At 45.8% G+C, this 23,079-nt stretch overlaps 1 protein-coding gene across 6 annotated transcripts in view; it reads left to right on the top strand.

The window, feature by feature from the left end:
• MCOLN3 (mucolipin TRP cation channel 3) overlaps positions 1-23,079 on the top strand; it is a 96,954-nt gene that overhangs the window by 51,028 nt on the left and 22,847 nt on the right. For all 6 annotated transcript variants that reach the window (XM_088463706.1, XM_088463710.1, XM_088463707.1 and 3 more), the window contains exons 8-9: positions 12,425-12,537; positions 17,098-17,247. In XM_088463706.1, coding sequence (XP_088319832.1) covers positions 12,425-12,537; positions 17,098-17,247 — 263 coding nt within the window. The remainder of the gene's footprint in view (positions 1-12,424; positions 12,538-17,097; positions 17,248-23,079) is intronic.

Below are 23,079 nucleotides of genomic sequence, written 5' to 3'. Positions count from 1 at the left end.
CCCTTACAGCAGCCATAATCCTTACCCTAATGATAATATATGCTGTGCTTTCTCCTGCTTCTATACGTAGCTAAGTGTTATCTGTGTCTGCCCCTTACAGCAGCCATAATCCTTACCCTAATGATAATATATGCTGTGCTATCTCCTGTTTCTATACGTAGCTAAGTGTTATCTGTATCTGCCCCTTACAGCAGCCATAATCTTTACCCTACTGATGATATATGCTGTGCTATCTCCTGCTTCTATACGCAGCTAAGTGTTATCTGTGTCTGCCCCTTACAGCAGCTATAATCCTTACCCTACTGATGATATATTCTGTGCTATCTCCTGCTTCTATATGTAGCTAAGTGTTATCTGTGTCTGCCCCTTACAGCAGCCATAATCCTTACCCTACTGATAATATATGCTGTGCTATCTCCTTCTTCTATACGTAGCTAAGTGTTATCTGTGTCTGCCCCTTACAGCAGCCATAATCCTTACCCTACTGATGATATATGCTGTGCTATCTCCTGCTTCTATACGTAGCTAAGTGTTATCTGTGTCTGCCCCTTACAGCAGCCATAATCCTTACCCTAATGATAATATATGCTGTGCTATCTCCTGCTTCTATACATAGCTAAGTGTTATCTGTGTCTGCCCCTTACAGCATCCATAATCCTTACTCTACTGATGATATATGCTGTGCTATCTCCTGCTTCTATACGTAGCTAAGTGTTATCTGTGTCTGCCCCTTACAGCAGCCATAATCCTTAACCTAATGATAATATATGCTGTGCTATCTCCTGCTTCTATACGTAGCTAAGTGTTATCTGTGTCTGCCCCTTACAGCAGCTATAATCCTTACCCTACTGATTATATATGCTGTGCTATCTCCTGCTTCTATACGTAGCTAAGTGTTATCTGTGTCTGCCCCTTACAGCAGCCATAATCCTTACCCTAATGATAATATATGCTGTGCTTTCTCCTGCTTCTATACGTAGCTAAGTGTTATCTGTGTCTGCCCCTTACAGCAGCCATAATCCTTACCCTAATGATAATATATGCTGTGCTTTCTCCTGCTTCTATATGTAGCTAAGTGTTATCTGTGTCTGCCCCTTACAGCAGCCATAATCCTTACCCTAATGATAATATATGCTGTGCTATCTCCTGTTTCTATACATAGCTAAGTGTTATCTGTATCTGCCCCTTACAGCAGCCATAATCTTTACCCTACTGATGATATATGCTGTGCTATCTCCTGCTTCTATTCGTAGCTGTGTTATCTGTGTCTGCCCCTTACAGCACCATAATCCTTACCCTACTGATGATATATGCTGTGCTATCTCCTGCTTCTATAGGTAGCTAAGTGTTATCTGTGTCTGCCCCTTACAGCAGCCATAATCCTTACCCTACTGATAATATATGATGTGCTATCTCCTGCTTCTATACATAGCTAAGTGTTATCTGTGTCTGCCCCTTACAGCAGCCATAATCCTTACCCTACTGATGATATATGATGTGCTATCTCCTGCTTCTATACATAGCTAAGTGTTATCTGTGTCTGCCCCTTACAGCAGCCATAATCCTTACCCTACTGATGATATATGCTGTGCTATCCCCTGCTTCTATACGTAGCTAAGTGTTATCTGTGTCTGCCCCTTACAGCAGCCATAATCCTTACCCTACTGATGATATATGCTGTGCTATCTCCTGCTTATATACATAGCTAAGTGTTATCTGTGTCTGCCCCTTACAGCAGCCATAATCCTTACCCTACTGATGATATATGCTGTGCTATCTCCCGCTTCTATACAAAGCTAAGTGTTATCTGTGTCTGCCCCTTACAGCAGCTATAATCCTTACCCTTCTGATGATATATTCTGTGCTATCTCCTGCTTCTATACGTAGCTAAGTGTTATCTGTGTCTGCCCCTTACAGCAGCCATAATCCTTACCCTACTGATAATATATGCTGTGCTATCCCCTGCTTCTATACGAAGCTAAGTGTTATCTGTGTCTGCCCCTTACAGCAGCCATAATCCTTACCCTACTGATGATATATGCTGTGCTATCTCCTGCTTATATACATAGCTAAGTGTTATCTGTGTCTGCCCCTTACAGCAGCCATAATCCTTACCCTAATGATAATATATGCTGTGCTATCTCCTGCTTCTATACGTAGCTAAGTGTTATCTGTGTCTGCCCCTTACAGCATCCATAATCCTTACTCTACTGATGATATATGCTGTGCTATCTCCTGCTTCTATACGTAGCTAAGTGTTATCTGTGTCTGCCCCTTACAGAAGCCATAATCCTTAACCTAATGATAATATATGCTGTGCTATGTCCTGCTTCTATACGTAGCTAAGTGTTATCTGTGTCTGCCTCTTACAGCAGCTATAATCCTTACCCTACTGATTATATATGCTGTGCTATCTCCTGCTTCTATACGTAGCTAAGTGTTATCTGTGTCTGCCCCTTACAGCAGCCATAATCCTTACCCTAATGATAATATATGCTGTGCTTTCTCCTGCTTCTATACGTAGCTAAGTGTTATCTGTGTCTGCCCCTTACAGCAGCCATAATCCTTACCCTAATGATAATATATGCTGTGCCTTCTCCTGCTTCTATACGTAGCTAAGTGTTATCTGTGTCTGCCCCTTACAGCAGCCATAATCCTTACCCTAATGATAATATATGCTGTGCTATCTCCTGTTTCTATACGTAGCTAAGTGTTATCTGTATCTGCCCCTTACAGCAGCCATAATCTTTACCCTACTGATGATATATGCTGTGCTATCTCCTGCTTCTATACGTAGCTGTGTTATCTGTGTCTGCCCCTTACAGCACCATAATCCTTACCCTACTGATGATATATGCTGTGCTATCTCCTGCTTCTATACGTAGCTAAGTGTTATCTGTGTCTGCCCCTTACAGCTGCCATAATCCTTACCCTACTGATGATATATGCTGTGCTATCTCCTGTTTATATACATAGCTAAGTGTTATCTGTGTCTGCCCCTTACAGCAGCCATAATCCTTACCCTACTGATGATATATGCTGTGCTATCCCCTGCTTCTATACGAAGCTAAGTGTTATCTGTATCTGCCCCTTACATCAGCCATAACCCTTACCCTACTGATTATATATGATGTGCTATCTCCTGCTTCTATTCGTAGCTAAGTGTTATCTGTGTCTGCCCCTTACAGCAGCCATAATCCTTACCCTACTGATGATATATGCTGTGCTATCTCCTGCTTCTATACGCAGCTAAGTGTTATCTGTGTCTGCCCCTTACAGCAGCTATAATCCTTACCCTACTGATGATATATTCTGTGCTATCTCCTGCTTCTATATGTAGCTAAGTGTTATCTGTGTCTGCCCCTTACAGCAGCCATAATCCTTACCCTACTGATAATATATGCTGTGCTATCTCCTTCTTCTATACGTAGCTAAGTGTTATCTGTGTCTGCCCCTTACAGCAGCCATAATCCTTACCCTACTGATGATATATGCTGTGCTATCTCCTGCTTCTATACGTAGCTAAGTGTTATCTGTGTCTGCCCCTTACAGCAGCCATAATCCTTACCCTAATGATAATATATGCTGTGCTATCTCCTGCTTCTATACGTAGCTAAGTGTTATCTGTGTCTGCCCCTTACAGCATCCATAATCCTTACTCTACTGATGATATATGCTGTGCTATCTCCTGCTTCTATACGTAGCTAAGTGTTATCTGTGTCTGCCCCTTACAGCAGCCATAATCCTTAACCTAATGATAATATATGCTGTGCTATCTCCTGCTTCTATACGTAGCTAAGTGTTATCTGTGTCTGCCCCTTACAGCAGCTATAATCCTTACCCTACTGATTATATATGCTGTGGTATCTCCTGCTTCTATACGTAGCTAAGTGTTATCTGTGTCTGCCCCTTACAGCAGCCATAATCCTTACCCTAATGATAATATATGCTGTGCTTTCTCCTGCTTCTATACGTAGCTAAGTGTTATCTGTGTCTGCCCCTTACAGCAGCCATAATCCTTACCCTAATGATAATATATGCTGTGCTATCTCCTGTTTCTATACATAGCTAAGTGTTATCTGTATCTGCCCCTTACAGCAGCCATAATCTTTACCCTACTGATGATATATGCTGTGCTATCTCCTGCTTCTATACGTAGCTAAGTGTTATCTGTGTCTGCCCCTTACAGCACCATAATCCTTACCCTACTGATGATATATGCTGTGCTATCTCCTGCTTCTATAGGTAGCTAAGTGTTATCTGTGTCTGCCCCTTACAGCAGCCATAATCCTTACCCTACTGATGATATATGATGTGCTATCTCCTGCTTCTATACATAGCTAAGTGTTATCTGTGTCTGCCCCTTACAGCAGCCATAATCCTTACCCTACTGATGATATATGCTGTGCTATCCCCTGCTTCTATACGTAGCTAAGTGTTATCTGTGTCTGCCCCTTACAGCAGCCATAATCCTTACCCTACTGATGATATATGCTGTGCTATCTCCTGCTTATATACATAGCTAAGTGTTATCTGTGTCTGCCCCTTACAGCAGCCATAATCCTTACCCTACTGATGATATATGCTGTGCTATCTCCCGCTTCTATACAAAGCTAAGTGTTATCTGTGTCTGCCCCTTACAGCAGCTATAATCCTTACCCTTCTGATGATATATTCTGTGCTATCTCCTGCTTCTATACGTAGCTAAGTGTTATCTGTGTCTGCCCCTTACAGCAGCCATAATCCTTACCCTACTGATAATATATGCTGTGCTATCCCCTGCTTCTATACGAAGCTAAGTGTTATCTGTGTCTGCCCCATACAGCAGCCATAATCCTTACTCTACTGGTGATAGATGCTGTGCTATCCCCTGCTTCTATACGTAGCTAAGTGTTATCTGTGTCTGCCCCATACAGCATCCATAATCCTTACCCTACTGATGATATATGCTGTGCTATCTCCTGCTTCTATACGTAGCTAAGTGTTATCTGTGTCTGCCCCATACAGCATCCATAATCCTTACCCTACTGATGATATATGCTGTGCTATATCCTGCTTCTATACGTAGCTAAGTGTTATCTGTGTCTGCCCCTTACAGCAGCCATAATCCTTACCCTACTGATGATATATGCTGTGCTATATCCTGCTTCTATACTTAGCTAAGTGTTATCTGTGTCTGCCCCTTACAGCAGCAGCCATAATCCTTACCCTACTGATGATATATGCTGTGCTATATCCTCCTTCTATACTTAGCTAAGTGTTATCTGTGTCTGCCCCTTACAGCAGCAGCCATAATCCTTACCCTACTGATGATATATGCTGTGCTATCTCCTGCTGCTATATGTAGCTAAGTGTTATCTGTGTCTGCCCCTTACAGCAGCCATAATCCTTACCCTACTGATGATATATGCTGTGCTATCCCCTGCTTCTATACGTAGCTAAGTGTTATCTGTGTCTGCCCCTTACAGCAGCCATAATCCTTACCCTACTGATGATATATGCTGTGCTATCTCCTGCTTCTATACGTAGCTAAGTGTTATCTGTGTCTGCCTCTTACAGCAGCCATAATCCTTACCCTACTGATGATATATGCTGTGCTATATCCTGCTTCTATACGTAGCTAAGTGTTATCTGTGTCTGCCCCTTATATCAGCCATAATCCTTACCGTACTGATGATATATGCTATGCTATATCCTGTTTCTATACGTAGCTGTGTTATCTGTGTCTGCCCCTTACAGCACCATAATCCTTACCCTACTGATGATATATGCTGTGCTATCTCCTGCTTCTATACGTAGCTAAGTGTTATCTGTGTCTGCCCCTTACAGCAGCAGCCATAATCCTTACCCTACTGATGATATATGCTGTGCTATATCCTCCTTCTATACTTAGCTAAGTGTTATCTGTGTCTGCCCCTTACAGCAGCCATAATCCTTACCCTAATGATAATATATGCTGTGCTATCTCCTGCTTCTATACGTAGCTAAGTGTTATCTGTGTCTGCCCCTTACAGCATCCATAATCCTTACTCTACTGATGATATATGCTGTGCTATCTCCTGCTTCTATACGTAGCTAAGTGTTATCTGTGTCTGCCCCTTACAGCAGCCATAATCCTTAACCTAATGATAATATATGCTGTGCTATCTCCTGCTTCTATACGTAGCTAAGTGTTATCTGTGTCTGCCCCTTACAGCAGCTATAATCCTTACCCTACTGATTATATATGCTGTGCTATCTCCTGCTTCTATACGTAGCTAAGTGTTATCTGTGTCTGCCCCTTACAGCAGCCATAATCCTTACCCTAATGATAATATATGCTGTGCTTTCTCCTGCTTCTATACGTAGCTAAGTGTTATCTGTGTCTGCCCCTTACAGCAGCCATAATCCTTACCCTAATGATAATATATGCTGTGCTATCTCCTGTTTCTATACGTAGCTAAGTGTTATCCGTGTCTGCCCCTTACAGCAGCCATAATCCTTACCCTTCTGATGATATATGCTGTGCTATCTCCTGCTTCTATACGCAGCTGTGTTATCTGTGTCTGCCCCTTACAGCACCATAATCCTTACCCTACTGATGATATATGCTGTGCTATCTCCTGCTTCTATACGTAGCTAAGTGTTATCTGTGTCTGCCCCTTACAGCTGCCATAATCCTTACCCTACTGATGATATATACTGTGCTATCTCCTGCTTATATACATAGCTAAGTGTTATCTGTGTCTGCCCCTTACAGCAGCCATAATCCTTACCCTAATGATGATATATGCTGTGCTATCTCCCGCTTCTATACAAAGCTAAGTGTTATCTGTGTCTGCCCCTTACAGCAGCTATAATCCTTACCCTACTGATGATATATTCTGTGCTATCTCCTGCTTCTATACGTAGCTAAGTGTTATCTGTGTCTGCCCCTTACAGCAGCCATAATCCTTACCCTAATGATAATATATGCTGTGCTATCTCCTGCTTCTATACGTAGCTAAGTGTTATCTGTGTCTGCCCCTTAAAGCATCCATAATCCTTACTCTACTGATGATATATGCTGTGCTATCTCCTGCTTCTATACGTAGCTAAGTGTTATCTGTGTCTGCCCCTTACAGCAGCCATAATCCTTAACCTAATGATAATATATGCTGTGCTATCTCCTGCTTCTATACGTAGCTAAGTGTTATCTGTGTCTGCCCCTTACAGCAGCTATAATCCTTACCCTACTGATTATATATGCTGTGCTATCTCCTGCTTCTATACGTAGCTAAGTGTTATCTGTGTCTGCCCCTTACAGCAGCCATAATCCTTACCCTAATGATAATATATGCTGTGCTTTCTCCTGCTTCTATACGTAGCTAAGTGTTATCTGTGTCTGCCCCTTACAGCAGCCATAATCCTTACCCTAATGATAATATATGCTGTGCTTTTTCCTGCTTCTATATGTAGCTAAGTGTTATCTGTGTCTGCCCCTTACAGCAGCCATAATCCTTACCCTAATGATAATATATGCTGTGCTATCTCCTGTTTCTATACGTAGCTAAGTGTTATCTGTATCTGCCCCTTACAGCAGCCATAATCTTTACCCTACTGATGATATATGCTGTGCTATCTCCTGCTTCTATACGTAGCTGTGTTATCTGTGTCTGCCCCTTACAGCACCATAATCCTTACCCTACTGATGATATATGCTGTGCTATCTCCTGCTTCTATAGGTAGCTAAGTGTTATCTGTGTCTGCCCCTTACAGCAGCCATAATCCTTACCCTACTGATAATGTATGATGTGCCTTCTCCTGCTTCTATACATAGCTAAGTGTTATCTGTGTCTGCCCCTTACAGCAGCCATAATCCTTACCCTACTGATGATATATGATGTGCTATCTCCTGCTTCTATACATAGCTAAGTGTTATCTGTGTCTGCCCCTTACAGCAGCCATAATCCTTACCCTACTGATGATATATGCTGTGCTATCCCCTGCTTCTATACGTAGCTAAGTGTTATCTGTGTCTGCCCCTTACAGCAGCCATAATCCTTACCCTACTGATGATATATGCTGTGCTATCTCCTGCTTATATACATAGCTAAGTGTTATCTGTGTCTGCCCCTTACAGCAGCCATAATCCTTACCCTACTGATGATATATGCTGTGCTATCTCCCGCTTCTATACAAAGCCAAGTGTTATCTGTGTCTGCCCCTTACAGCAGCTATAATCCTTACCCTACTGATGATATATTCTGTGCTATCTCCTGCTTCTATACGTAGCTAAGTGTTATCTGTGTCTGCCCCTTACAGCAGCTATTATCCTTACCCTACTGATGATATATTCTGTGCTATCTCCCGCTTCTATACAAAGCTAAGTGTTATCTGTGTCTGCCCCTTACAGCAGCCATAATCTTACCCTACTGATGATATATGCTATGCTATCTACTGCTCCTATACGTAGCTAAGTGTTATCTGTGTCTACCCCTTACAGCAGCCATAATCCTTGCCCTACTGATAATATATGCTGTGCTATCTCCTGCTTCTATACGTAGCTAAGTGTTGTCTGTGTCTGCCCCATAAAGCATCCATAATCCTTACTCTACTGATGATATATGCTGTGCTATCTCCTGCTTCTATACGTAGCTAAGTGTTATCTGTGTCTGCCCCTTACAGCACCATAATCCTTACCCTACTGATGATATATGCTGTGCTATCTCCTGCTTCTATACATAGCTAAGTGTTATCTGTGTCTGCCCCTTACAGCAGCTATAATCCTTACCCTACTGATGATATATGCTGTGCTATATCCTGCTTCTATACGTAGCTAAGTGTTATCTGTGTCTGCCCCTTACAGCAGCCATAATCCTTACCCTACTGATGATATATGCTGTGCTATCTCCTGCTTCTATATGTAGCTAAGTGTTATCTGTGTCTGCCCCTTACAGCAGCCATAATCCTTACCCTACTGATAATATATGCTGTGCTATCTCCTGCTTCTATACGTAGCTAAGTGTTATCTGTGTCTGCCCCTTGCAGCAGCCATAATCCTTACCCTACTGATGATATATGCTGTCCTATCTCCTGCTTCTATACGTAGCTAAGTGTTATCTGTGTCTGCCTCTTACAGCACCATAATCCTTACCCTACTGATGATATATGCTGTGCTATATCCTGCTTCTATACATAGCTAAGTGTTATCTGTGTCTGCCCCTTACAGCAGCCATAATCCTTACCCAAGAAAACAAAAAAGGAGAAGGTAGCGCTGATAGATAATATAAAAAGACAATTTATTAAAACAAACAGTGTTTAATTAAGAAGATAAAATAATTGCAATAGATGCTCTAAGCTGCAAAGCTGCCAGTCTTTATATATATAATTGCAGGGAGTCGCCAAAGTAACTTTCTCTGGGGAATTTATATATAGTTTCCTGGAACACAAAGAGTCCCTCCAGGAGTTAGAGTCCAGGAAAAAACATAGGAGATTCCCTGCAATGTTAGTGTCTCTCCCTCTAATATGGCGGAAATATAATGCCAAATCCCGGTCACTCCAGTCTCGTCCACCCAGGTTATTACTCAGAGAGAGTTATTGGGTAAACTGCATCAGTGTGCTTAGTATCTAGCCCAGCAGGTCCCAAATACCCCTGCGGGCACACCGAAAGGCTGGAGGCGCTCATGTCCGGTTTCCAGTTGCAGCCAGACAGCAGTAGATAGAATTCTCGATCTCTCTCGGCATATGCCTTCCATCCGAAGAAACCTGGATCGTAGACCCGGAGAAATGCGTTAAGGTGCTGGGGCAATCCGTCATACTGCTACCTGCTGCCTCTTGCTACATTGTTGCCAACCCGCTGTTTCGTCTTTTGAATCCAGCACTCCCCGGCTGAGAGTGATCGAGAATTCCGTCTACAGATGTGTCCACGTACATCTATCCTCCGTGCGCTACAAGTCGCGCTAACACATAACGCTGTGCTCCTTGTGACTCAGTAGCGCCGGGCGGCTGTTCGTAGCATTTCACATGCAGATACACCCGCAGTCACACACAGAGCATAGGCATGCAGATACACCCGCAGTCACACACAGAATATAGGCATGCAGATACACCCGCAGTCGCACACAGAACACAGGCATGCAGATACACCCGCAGTCACACACACAGAATATAGACATGCAGATACACCCGCAGTCGCACACAGAACATAGGCATGCAGATACACCCGCAGTCGCACACAGAACATAGGCATGCAGATACACCCGCAGTAACACACAGAACATAGGCATGCAGATACACCCGCAGTCGCACACAGAGCATAGGCATGCAGATACACCCGCAGTACCACACAGAACATAGGCATGCAGATACACCCACAGTCGCACCCAGAACATAGGCATGCAGATACACCCGCAGTCGCACACAGAGCATAGGCATGCAGATACACCCGCAGTACCACACAGAACATAGGCATGCAGATACACCCACAGTCGCACCCAGAACATAGGCATGCAGATACACCCGCAGTCGCACACAGAGCATAGGCATGCAGATACACCCGCAGTCGCACACAGAACATAGGCATGTAGATACACCCGCAGTAACACACAGAACATAGGCATGCAGATACACCCGCAGTCGCACACAGAACATAGGCATGCAGATACACCCGCAGTCTCACACAGAACATAGGCATGCAGATACACCCGCAGTCGCACACAGAACATAGGCATGCAGATACACCCGCAGTCACACACACAGAACATAGGCATGCAGATACACCCGCAGTCACACACAGAACATAGGCATGCAGATACACCCGCAGTCGCACACAGAACATAGGCATGCAGATACACCCACAGTCACACACAGAACATAGGCATGCAGATACACCCGCAGTCACACACACAGAACATAGGCATGCAGATACACCCACAGTCACACACAGAACATAGGCATGCAGATACACCCGCAGTCACACACAGAACATAGGCATGTAGATACACCCACAGTAACGCACAGAACATAGGCATGCAGATACACCCGCAGTCGCACACAGAGCATAGGCATGCAGATACACCCGCAGTCGCACACAGAACATAGGCATGCAGATACACCCGGAGTCACACACAGAATATAGGCATGCAGATACACCCGCAGTCACACACACAGAACATAGGCATGCAGATACACCCGCAGTCGCACACAGAACATAGGCATGCAGATACACCCGCAGTCGCACACAGAACATAGGCATGCAGATACACCCGCAGTCACACACACAGAATATAGGCATGCAGATACACCCGCAGTCACACACAGAACATAGGCATACAGATACACCCGCAGTAACACACAGAATATAGGCATGCAGATACACCCGCAGTCGCACACAGAGCATAGGCATGCAGATACACCCGCAGTCGCACACAGAACATAGGCATGCAGATACTCCCGCAGTAACACACAGAACATAGGCATGCAGATACACCCGCAGTCACACACAGAACATAGGCATGCAGATACACCCGCAGTCGCACACAGAACATAGGCATGCAGATACTCCCGCAGTAACACACAGAACATAGGCATGCAGATACACCCGCAGTCACACACAGAACATAGGCATGCTATCATTTTGCTGCTTGTGCGTCCTATTTGCACTGCTGTGTGAATAAGATGCATTTGAAGGTAAAAAGTCCCATGAAAAGACGCTCGGCGCTACAGAGTCACGCCACGGCATGGCGGGTCTAGAGGGGCTGTTTATCGTGCATGGAGGCTGATGTATGATCCCACACCTACTGCTGTCAGGCTGCAATTGGAAACTGGGCATCAGCGGCTGCTGCCTTTCGGTGTGCCCGCAGGGGTATTTATATACACACACAGACTGGCAGCTTTACAGCTTAGTGCATGTATTGCGATTATTTGATGTTCTTGATTACACACTGACAATATAAAAAGAGAATTTATTAAAACAATCAGCGCTACCTTCTCTCTTTTTGTATTCTTATGTTTTTAGTAGGTTGCAGTTCCCACTTGGTTTAGCTACTATTTAGACAATTTATGTTCCTAGGAATACAGTACACATCACCGCTTTATATAAGAGTTGAAGGGTCTCAGTGACTGTAGATAGCCCCTAAAGTAACCTCTGCCATCGGGCATGGAACCCCTCCTGTCCCAAATATATCTACTTTAAAGTCTGTAATTTAGATGTCCTGCATTACACATTTATATTAGCACATTCCACCCACAATTCCTTAGTATGGCAATTTTCCCATTCTTTGGGCTTTCTGTGGGAGCTGCCATGATGTGTTCATTTACATACACATACCCACAATTCCTTGGTGTTATTTTGGCTTTGTGTGGGAAGTTTATACTGTGTAGATTGCTGTCAGATATGACTGTTGCTTGTCCTGACAATGATTCTATGACTCTTTGCAGTAAGTGTTTTGTGTCTGTGTTACAGTACAGAAGAACACTCACTACATGATGATCTTTGATGCCATAGTAATCCTGATCTGTGTCTCTTCCATAACACTCTGCATGCGCTCAGTGGTGAAAGGAATCCATCTTCAGAGGGTAAGCCCCCAGCCGCAGCCTTTTACTCCTCCCAAACAGAAAACGGTCACCACATGTTTCCCACCATACTGGATCCAATCCAGGGCAAATGGGACTGGTTAGTGACCAGGATGAATGATGGCATCACAAGGGGCACAACCAGTTAGCGGAACTGATCACTTGCGCTGCACATTGGCAGATTACGGTCATCAATTCATACCGATTCCGTGTTGATTGGAATTTGAGTTGTCTACGTGAAATATCTGGAATTCCAATCAGCATTACTTAGATTAATAAAAGCCAATATATGCAGGCTTGCCTGCCCTCCCGATTTGGTCGGGAGCATCCCGAATATCGGGTGCCGCTCCCGACCCCCCGGAAAGGCAGGCAAGCCTCCCGGCTGCCGCCTACCCCCCCCCCCAGACTACTAGTAAAAACCCCCGCTGCCGGGGGGCCCGATGACGCGATTCGCGTCATCGTGGCTCCGCCCCCTGCTTTACAATGCCTTTTTTCGGCATTGTGAAGAGGGGGCGGGGCCATGATGACGCGATCGGGTGGTCACGCCCCCGCCCCGCCCCCAAAATGGCATCATAGCCCGGCCACGCCCCCCACAGAATGCAGGCATTCAGCTCCCTCCCAGAAGGAGGGAGCTGAATGTCGGCAAGTATGAATATATGATTGTGGATTAGAGCTTATATACAGTATACAGTATATGCAACGTGCATCATGTCATTAAACACATTTTACAATGATGAAATACTGTAAGGTCACATTGTGACTGTTCGCTGCCAAGTTTTGTGATTCAGGGAGAGATGTATCAAACCTTCTAAAGATTGAAACACGTACTGGAAAGTCGATAAAGGTTTATATCGGCATGTAACACACAGACACGATGAATGAGGAGCCGATAGTGCTGACTGCCCAGTCTCCAGGGGAAGCCCAGCATCTCTGGCGATGTTATCGGGATCCTCTATGAGGCCACACCCCTTTAAATTAGGTCACACCTCCTTTTTGGCCGTGTAAGGTTAGTCAGAGTGTGCACCGGGTGTCACCAGACTCGATGACGCCTCTGCACCACTGTCAGAAGCAGGAATACCTACTGACTAGCAGTGGCGACTACAGAGGTCGGGCGCAGTGCAGTCCAAGATTCAGATAGGGGAACCACACATACTGCCATCCTCACTGATCATATCCTCCCTGATCATATCCTCACTGGTTATATCCTCACTGGTTATATCCTCCCTGGTTATATCCTCCCTGGTTATATCCTCCCTGGTTATATCCTCCCTGGTTATATCCTCACTGGTTATATCCTCCCTGCTTATATCCTCCCTGCTTATATCCTCACTGGTTATATCCTCCCTGCTTATATCCTCCCTGCTTATATCCTCCCTGCTTATATCCTCCCTGCTTATATCCTCCCTGCTTATATCCTCCCTGCTTATATCCTCACTGCTTATATCCTCCCTGCTTATATTCTCCCTGCTTATATCCTCCCTGCTTATATCCTCCCTGCATATACCCTCCCTGCTTATATCCTCACTGCTTATATCCTCCCTGCTTATATCCTCCCTGCTTATATCCTCACTGGTTATATCCTCACTGCTTATATCCTCCCTGGTTATATCCTCACTGGCTATATCCTCCCTGCTTATATCCTCCCTGCTTATATCCTCACTGGTTATATCCTCACTGCTTATATCCTCCCTGGTTATATCCTCCCTGCTTATACCCTCCCTGCTTATACCCTCACTGCTTATATCCTCCCTGCTTATATCCTCACTGATCATATCCTCACTGGTTATATCCTCACTGCTTATATCCTCACTGGTTATATCCTCCCTGGTTATATCCTCGCTGGTTATATCCTCCCTGCTTATATCCTCCCTGCTTATATCCTCACTGCTTATATCCTCCCTGCTTATTTCCTCCCTGGTTATATCCTCCCTGGTTATATCCTCCCTGGTTATATCCTCCCTGGTTATATCCTCCCTGCTTATATCCTCCCTGCTTATATCCTCACTGGTTATATCCTCCCTGGTTATATCCTCACTGGTTATATCCTCACTGCTTATATCCTCCCTGCGTATATCCTCCCTGCTTATATCCTCCCTGCTTATATCCTCCCTGCTTATATCCTCCCTGCTTATATCCTCCCTGCTTATATCCTCCCTGCTTATATCCTCACTGGTTATATCCTCCCTGCTTATGTCCTCCCTGCTTATGTCCTCCCTGCTTATGTCCTCCCTGCTTAAATCCTCCCTGCTTATATCCTCCCTGGTTATATCCTCCCTGGTTATATCCTCCCTGCTTATATCCTCCCTGCTTATATCCTCCCTGGTTATATCCTCACTGCTTATATCCTCCCTGGTTATATCCTCCCTGCTTATATCCTCCCTGCTTATATCTTCCCTGCTTATCTCCTCCCTGCTTATACCCTCCCTGCTTATACCCTCCCTGCTTATACCCTCCCTGCTTATACCCTCACTGCTTATATCCTCACTGCTTATATCCTCCCTGCTTATATCCTCCCTGCTTATATCCTCACTGGTTATATCCTCCCTGCTTATACCCTCACTGCTTATATCCTCACTGCTTATATCCTCCCTGCTTATACCCTCCCTGGTTATATCCTCCCTGCTTATATCCTCCCTGCTTATATCCTCCCTGCTTATATCCTCCCTGCTTATATCCTCCCTGCTTATACCCTCCCTGCTTATATCCTCCCTGCTTATACCCTCCCTGCTTATACCCTCCCTGCATATAGCCTCCCTGGTTATATCCTCACTGCTTATATCCTCCCTGCTTATATCCTCCCTGGTTATATCCTCCCTGCTTATACCCTCACTGCTTATATCCTCCCTGCTTATATCCTCACTGCTTATACCCTCCCTGGTTATACCCTCACTGCTTATATCCTCACTGGTTATATCCTCACTGGTTATATCCTCCCTGGTTATATCCTCCCTGCTTATATCCTCCCTGCTTATATCCTCCCTGCTTATATCCTCCCTGCTTATATCCTCCCTGCTTATATCCTCCCTGCTTATATCCTCCCTGGTTATATCCTCCCTGCTTATATCCTCACTGCTTATATCCTCACTGCTTATACCCTCACTGCTTATATCCTCCCTGCTTATATCCTCACTGCTTATATCCTCCCTGCTTATATCCTCCCTGGTTATATCCTCCCTGGTTATATCCTCACAGGTTATATCCTCACAGGTTATATCCTCACTGCTTATATCCTCCCTGCTTATATCCTCCCTGCTTATATCCTCCCTGCTTATATCCTCACAGGTTATATCCTCCCTGCTTATATCCTCCCTGCTTATATCCTCCCTGCTTATATCCTCCCTGCTTATATCCTCCCTGCTTATATCCTCCCTGCTTATATCCTCCCTGCTTATATCCTCCCTGGTTATATCCTCCCTGGTTATATCCTCCCTGCTTATATCCTCCCTGCTTATATCCTCCCTGCTTATATCCTCCCTGGTTATATCCTCCCTGCTTATATCCTCCCTGCTTATCTCCTCGCTGGTTATATCCTCCCTGCTTATATCCTCCCTAGCTATATCCTCCCTGCTTATATCCTCCCTGGTTATATCCGCACTGCTTATACCCTCACTCGTTATATCCTCCCTGGTTATATCCTCACTGCTTATATCCTCCCTGGTTATATCCTCCCTGCTTATATCCTCCCTGGTTATATCCTCCCTGCTTATATCCTCACTGGTTATATCCTCCCTGCTTATATCCTCCCTGCTTATATCTTCCCTGCTTATATCCTCCCTGCTTATATCCTCCCTGCTTATATCCTCCCTGCTTATATCCTCACTGCTTATATCCTCCCTGGTTATATCCTCCCTGCTTATATCCTCCCTGCTTATATCCTCCCTGCTTATATCCTCCCTGCTTATATCCTCCCTAGCTATATCCTCCCTGCTTATATCCTCCCTGGTTATATCCGCACTGCTTATACCCTCACTCGTTATATCCTCCCTGGTTATATCCTCCCTGCTTATATCCTCCCTGCTTATATCCTCCCTGGTCATATCCTCACTGCTTATAGCCTCCCTGCTTATATCCTCCCTGCTTATATCCTCCCTGGTTATATCCTCCCTGCTTATAACCTCCCTGCTTATAACCTCCCTGCTTATATCCTCACTGGCAGTCGGTCTGGCTCGCCTATTTGTATTTTGGACTGCGCTGCTGGATAGGGTGGGGAACAGCTGGCCGTCACTTAGCACATGCGTGATCAGCTGGCCTGGATGCTAATGGCGAACACTTTCATGCTATGACTTCCTCATGTCTCTCATAGACTAAGGACTGTCTGTGCCACATTTCACTTAATTACATCAAATACTTTAAAAGTAATAAGAATAACTTTGGGGCCAGTAGCGAGTGCCACACCTTCTTGTTGCATCATTTGTCTCCTCTTTCATTTGCATAAAAGAGGTGCAGGCATCTGGCAGGATATGCCCCATGTCAGGACGACGAGGCAGCAGGGAAATAGGAAGTGCTGACTGGTGCCTTATTTTGTTTTCTGTGAAATAAAACTATATCTTTATTCTCTTTAAGGAATATATCAGCTTTGTCAAGCAGCGATTCTCCAGGGACGTGCCCTGGTCAGACCAGATGGAGTTCATCAACGGCTGGTACATCTTGATCATTGTAAGCGATGTGTTATCCATAGTGGGCTCAATTCTGAAGATGGAGATCCAGGCAAAGGTACGCGGGAGTACAGTGCTGAATACATACTGTCAGCCTGTGCTGTGGGGTCCCTGCTATAACTTCCATACACATACCTCCGATAGGCCAGAGCGCTTCAGGGCTGTAATATGAGTAATGATACATACTGTCAGCCTGTGCTGTGGGGTCCCTGCTATAACTTCCATACACATACCTCCAATAGGCCAGAGCGCTTCAGGGCTGTAATATGAGTAATGATACATACTGTCAGCCTGTGCTGTGGGGTCCCTGCTATAACTTCCATACACAAACCTCCGATAGGCCAGAGCTCTTCAGGGCTGTAATATGAGTAATGATACATACTGTCAGCCTGTGCTGTGGGGTCCCGCTATAACTTCCTTACACATACCTCCGATAGGCCAGAGCGCTTCAGGGCTGTAATATGAGTAATGATACATACTGTCAGCCTGTGCTGTGGGGTCCTGCTATAACTTCCATACACATACCTCCGATAGGCCAGAGCGCTCAGGGCTGTAATATGAGTAATGATACATACTGTCAGCCTGTGCTATGGGGTCCCTGCTATAATTTCCATACACATACCTCCGATAGGCCAGAGCGCTTCAGGGCTGTAATATGAGTAATGATACATACTGTCAGCCTGTGCTGCGGGTTCCCTGCTATAACTTCCATACACATACCTCCGATAGGCCAGAGCGCTTCAGGGCTGTAATATGAGTAATGATACATACTGTCAGCCTGTGCTGTGGGGTCCCTGCTATAACTTCCATACACATACCTCTGATAGGCCAGAGCGCTTCAGGGCTGTAATATGAGTAATGATACATGCTGTCAGCCTGTGCTGTGGGGTCCCTGCTATAACTTCCATACACATACCTCCGATAGGCCAGAGTGCTTCAGGGCTGTAATATGAGTAATGATACATACTGTCAGCCTGTGCTGTGGGGTCCCTGCTATAACTTCCATACACATACCTCCGATAGGCCAGAGCGCTTCAGGGCTGTAATATTAGTAATGATATATACTGTCAGCCTGTGCTGTGGGGTCCTGCTATAACTTCCTTACACATACCTCCGATAGGCCAGAGCACTTCAGGGCTGTAATATGAGTAATGATACATACTGTCAGCCTGTGCTGTGGGGTCCCTGCTATAACTTCCATACACATACCTCCGATAGGCCAGAGCGCTTCAGGGCTGTAATATGAGTAATGATACATACTGTCAGCCTGTGCTGCGGGGTCCCTGCTATAACTTCCATACACATACCTCCGATAGGCCAGAGTGCTTCAGGGCTGTAATATGAGTAATGATACATACTGTCAGCCTGTGCTGTGGGGTCCCTGCTATAACTTCCATACACATACCTCCGATAGGCCAGAGCGCTTCAGGGCTGTAATATGAGTAATGATACATACTGTCAGCCTGTGCTGTGGGGTCCTGCTATAACTTCCATACACATACCTCCGATAGGCCAGAGCGCTCAGGGCTGTAATATGAGTAATGATACATACTGTCAGCCTGTGCTATGGGGTCCCTGCTATAACTTCCATACACATACCTCCGATAGGCCAGAGCGCTTCAGGGCTGTAATATGAGTAATGATACATACTGTCAGCCTGTGCTGCGGGTTCCCTGCTATAACTTCCATACACATACCTCCGATAGGCCAGAGCGCTTCAGGGCTGTAATATGAGTAATGATACATACTGTCAGCCTGTGCTGTGGGGTCCCTGCTATAACTTCCATACACATACCTCCGATAGGCCAGAGCGCTTCAGGGCTGTAATATTAGTAATGATACATACTGTCAGCCTGTGCTGTGGGGTCCCTGCTATAACTTCCATACACATACCTCCGATAGGCCAGAGCGCTTCAGGGCTGTAATATGAGTAATGATGCATACTGTCAGCCTGTGCTGTGGGGTCCCTGCTATAACTTCCATACACATACCTCCGATAGGCCAGAGCGCTTCAGGGCTGTAATATGAGTAATGATACATACTGTCAGCCTGTGCTCCGGGGTCCCTGCTATAACTTCCATACACATACCTCCGATAGGCCAGAGCGCTTCAGGGCTGTAATATGAGTAATGATACATACTGTCAGCCTGTGCTGTGGGGTCCCTGCTATAACTTCCATACACATACCTCTGATAGGCCAGAGCGCTTCAGGGCTGTAATATGAGTAATGATACATGCTGTCAGCCTGTGCTGTGGGGTCCCTGCTATAACTTCCATACACATACCTCCGATAGGCCAGAGTGCTTCAGGGCTGTAATATGAGTAATGATACATACTGTCAGCCTGTGCTGTGGGGTCCCTGCTATAACTTCCATACACATACCTCCGATAGGCCAGAGCGCTTCAGGGCTGTAATATTAGTAATGATATATACTGTCAGCCTGTGCTGTGGGGTCCTGCTATAACTTCCTTACACATACCTCCGATAGGCCAGAGCGCTTCAGGGCTGTAATATGAGTAATGATACATACTGTCAGCCTGTGCTGTGGGGTCCCTGCTATAACTTCCATACACATACCTCCGATAGGCCAGAGCGCTTCAGGGCTGTAATATGAGTAATGATACATACTGTCAGCCTGTGCTGCGGGGTCCCTGCTATAACTTCCATACACATACCTCCGATAGGCCAGAGTGCTTCAGGGCTGTAATATGAGTAATGATACATACTGTCAGCCTGTGCTGTGGGGTCCCTGCTATAACTTCCATACACATACCTCCGATAGGCCAGAGCGCTTCAGGGCTGTAATATGAGTAATGATACATACTGTCAGCCTGTGCTGTGGGGTCCCTGCTATAACTTCCATACACATACCTCTGATAGGCCAGAGCGCTTCAGGGCTGTAATATGAGTAATGATACATACTGTCAGCCTGTGCTGTGGGGTCCCTGCTATAACTTCCATACACTTACCTCCGATAGGCCAGAGCGCTTCAGGGCTGTAATATGAGTAATGATACATACTGTCAGCCTGTGCTGTGGGGTCCCTGCTATAACTTCCATGCACATACCTCCGATAGGCCAGAGCGCTTCAGGGCTGTAATATGAGTAATGATACATACTGTCAGCCTGTGCTGCGGGGTCCCTGCTATAACTTCCATACACATACCTCCGATAGGCCAGAGCGCTTCAGGGCTGTAATATGAGTAATGATATATACTGTCAGCCTGTGCTGTGGGGTCCCTGCTATAACTTCCATACACATACCTCCGATAGGCCAGAGCGCTCAGGGCTGTAATATGAGTAATGATACATACTCAGCCTGTGCTGCGGGGTCCCTGCTATAACTTCCATACACATACCTCCGATAGGCCAGAGCGCTTCAGGGCTGTAATATGAGTAATGATACATACTGTCAGCCTGTGCTGCGGGGTCCCTGCTATAACTTCCATACACATACCTCCGATAGGCCAGAGCGCTTCAGGGCTGTAATATGAGTAATGATACATACTGTCAGCCTGTGCTGCGGGGTCCCTGCTATAACTTCCATACACATACCTCCGATAGGCCAGAGTGCTTCAGGGCTGTAATATGAGTAATGATACATACTGTCAGCCTGTGCTGTGGGGTCCCTGCTATAACTTCCATACACATACCTCTGATAAGCCAGAGCGCTTCAGGGCTGTAATATGAGTAATGATACATACTGTCAGCCTGTGCTGCGGGGTCCCTGCTATAACTTCCATACACAAACCTCCGATAGGCCAGAGCGCTTCAGGGCTGTAATATGAGTAATGATACATACTGTCAGCCTGTGCTGTGGGGTCCCTGCTATAACTTCCATACACATACCTCCGATAGGCCAGAGCGCTTCAGGGCTGTAATATGAGTAATGATACATACTGTCAGCCTGTGCTGCGGGGTCCCTGCTATAACTTCCATACACATACCTCCGATAGGCCAGAGTGCTTCAGGGCTGTAATATGAGTAATGATACATACTGTCAGCCTGTGCTGTGGGGTCCCTGCTATAACTTCCATACACATACCTCCGATAGGCCAGAGCGCTTCAGGGCTGTAATATGAGTAATGATACATACTGTCAGCCTGTGCTGTGGGGTCCCTGCTATAACTTCCATACACTTACCTCCGATAGGCCAGAGCGCTTCAGGGCTGTAATATGAGTAATGATACATACTGTCAGCCTGTGCTGTGGGGTCCCTGCTATAACTTCCATGCACATACCTCCGATAGGCCAGAGCGCTTCAGGGCTGTAATATGAGTAATGATACATACTGTCAGCCTGTGCTGCGGGGTCCCTGCTATAACTTCCATACACATACCTCCGATAGGCCAGAGCGCTTCAGGGCTGTAATATGAGTAATGATATATACTGTCAGCCTGTGCTGTGGGGTCCCTGCTATAACTTCCATACACATACCTCCGATAGGCCAGAGCGCTCAGGGCTGTAATATGAGTAATGATACATACTGTCAGCCTGTGCTGCGGGGTCCCTGCTATAACTTCCAGACACATACCTCCGATAGGCCAGAGCGCTTCAGGGCTGTAATATGAGTAATGATACATACTGTCAGCCTGTGCTGCGGGGTCCCTGCTATAACTTCCATACACATACCTCCGATAGGCCAGAGCGCTTCAGGGCTGTAATATGAGTAATGATACATACTGTCATCCTGTGCTGCGGGGTCCCTGCTATAACTTCCATACACATACCTCCGATAGGCCAGAGCGCTTCAGGGCTGTAATATGAGTAATGATACATACTGTCAGCCTGTGCTGCGGGGTCCCTGCTATAACTTCCATACACATACCTCCGATAGGCCAGAGTGCTTCAGGGCTGTAATATGAGTAATGATACATACTGTCAGCCTGTGCTCTGGGGTCCCTGCTATAACTTCCATACACATACCTCTGATAAGCCAGAGCGCTTCAGGGCTGTAATATGAGTAATGATACATACTGTCAGCCTGTGCTGCGGGGTCCCTGCTATAACTTCCATACACAAACCTCCGATAGGCCAGAGCGCTCAGGGCTGTAATATGAGTAATGATACATACTGTCAGCCTGTGCTGTGGGGTCTCTGCTATAACTTCCATACACAAACCTCTGATAGGCCAGAGCGCTTCAGGGCTGTAATATGAGTAATGATACATACTGTCAGCCTGTGCTGTGGGGTCCCTGCTATAACTTCCGTACACATACCTCCGATAGGCCAGAGCGCTTCAGGGCTGTAATATGAGTAATGATATATACTGTCAGCCTGTGCTGGGGGTCCCTGCTATAACTTCCATACACATACCTCCGATAGGCCACAGCGCTTCAGGGCTGTAATATGAGTAATGATACATACTGTCAGCCTGTGCTGTGGGGTCCCGCTATAACTTCCATACACATACCTCCGATAGGCCAGAGCGCTTCAGGGCTGTAATATGAGTAATGATGCATACTGTCAGCCTGTGCTGTGGGGTCCCTGCTATAACTTCCATACACATACCTCCGATAGGCCAGAGCGCTTCAGGGCTGTAATATGAGTAATGATACATACTGTCAGCCTGTGCTGCAGGGTCCCTGCTATAACTTCCATACACATACCTCCGATAGGCCAGAGCGCTTCAGGGCTGTAATATGAGTAATGATACATACTGTCAGCCTGTGCTGTGGGGTCCCTGCTATAACTTCCATACACATACCTCCGATAGGCCAGAGCGCTTCAGGGCTGTAATATGAGTAATGATACATACTGTCAGCCTGTGCTGCGGGGTCCCTGCTATAACTTCCATACACATACCTCCGATAGGCCAGAGCGCTTCAGGGCTGTAATATGAGTAATGATACATACTGTCAGCCTGTGCTGTGGGGTCTCTGCTATAACT

The sequence above is a fragment of the Taudactylus pleione genome, unplaced genomic scaffold (genome assembly GCF_031769625.1).
Source record: "Taudactylus pleione unplaced genomic scaffold, aTauple2 ptg001431l, whole genome shotgun sequence".
NCBI lineage: Eukaryota > Metazoa > Chordata > Amphibia > Anura > Myobatrachidae > Taudactylus > Taudactylus pleione.
The sequence above is the reverse complement of the archived record's forward strand: the minus strand, read 5'-3'. Positions and strand labels throughout refer to the sequence as shown.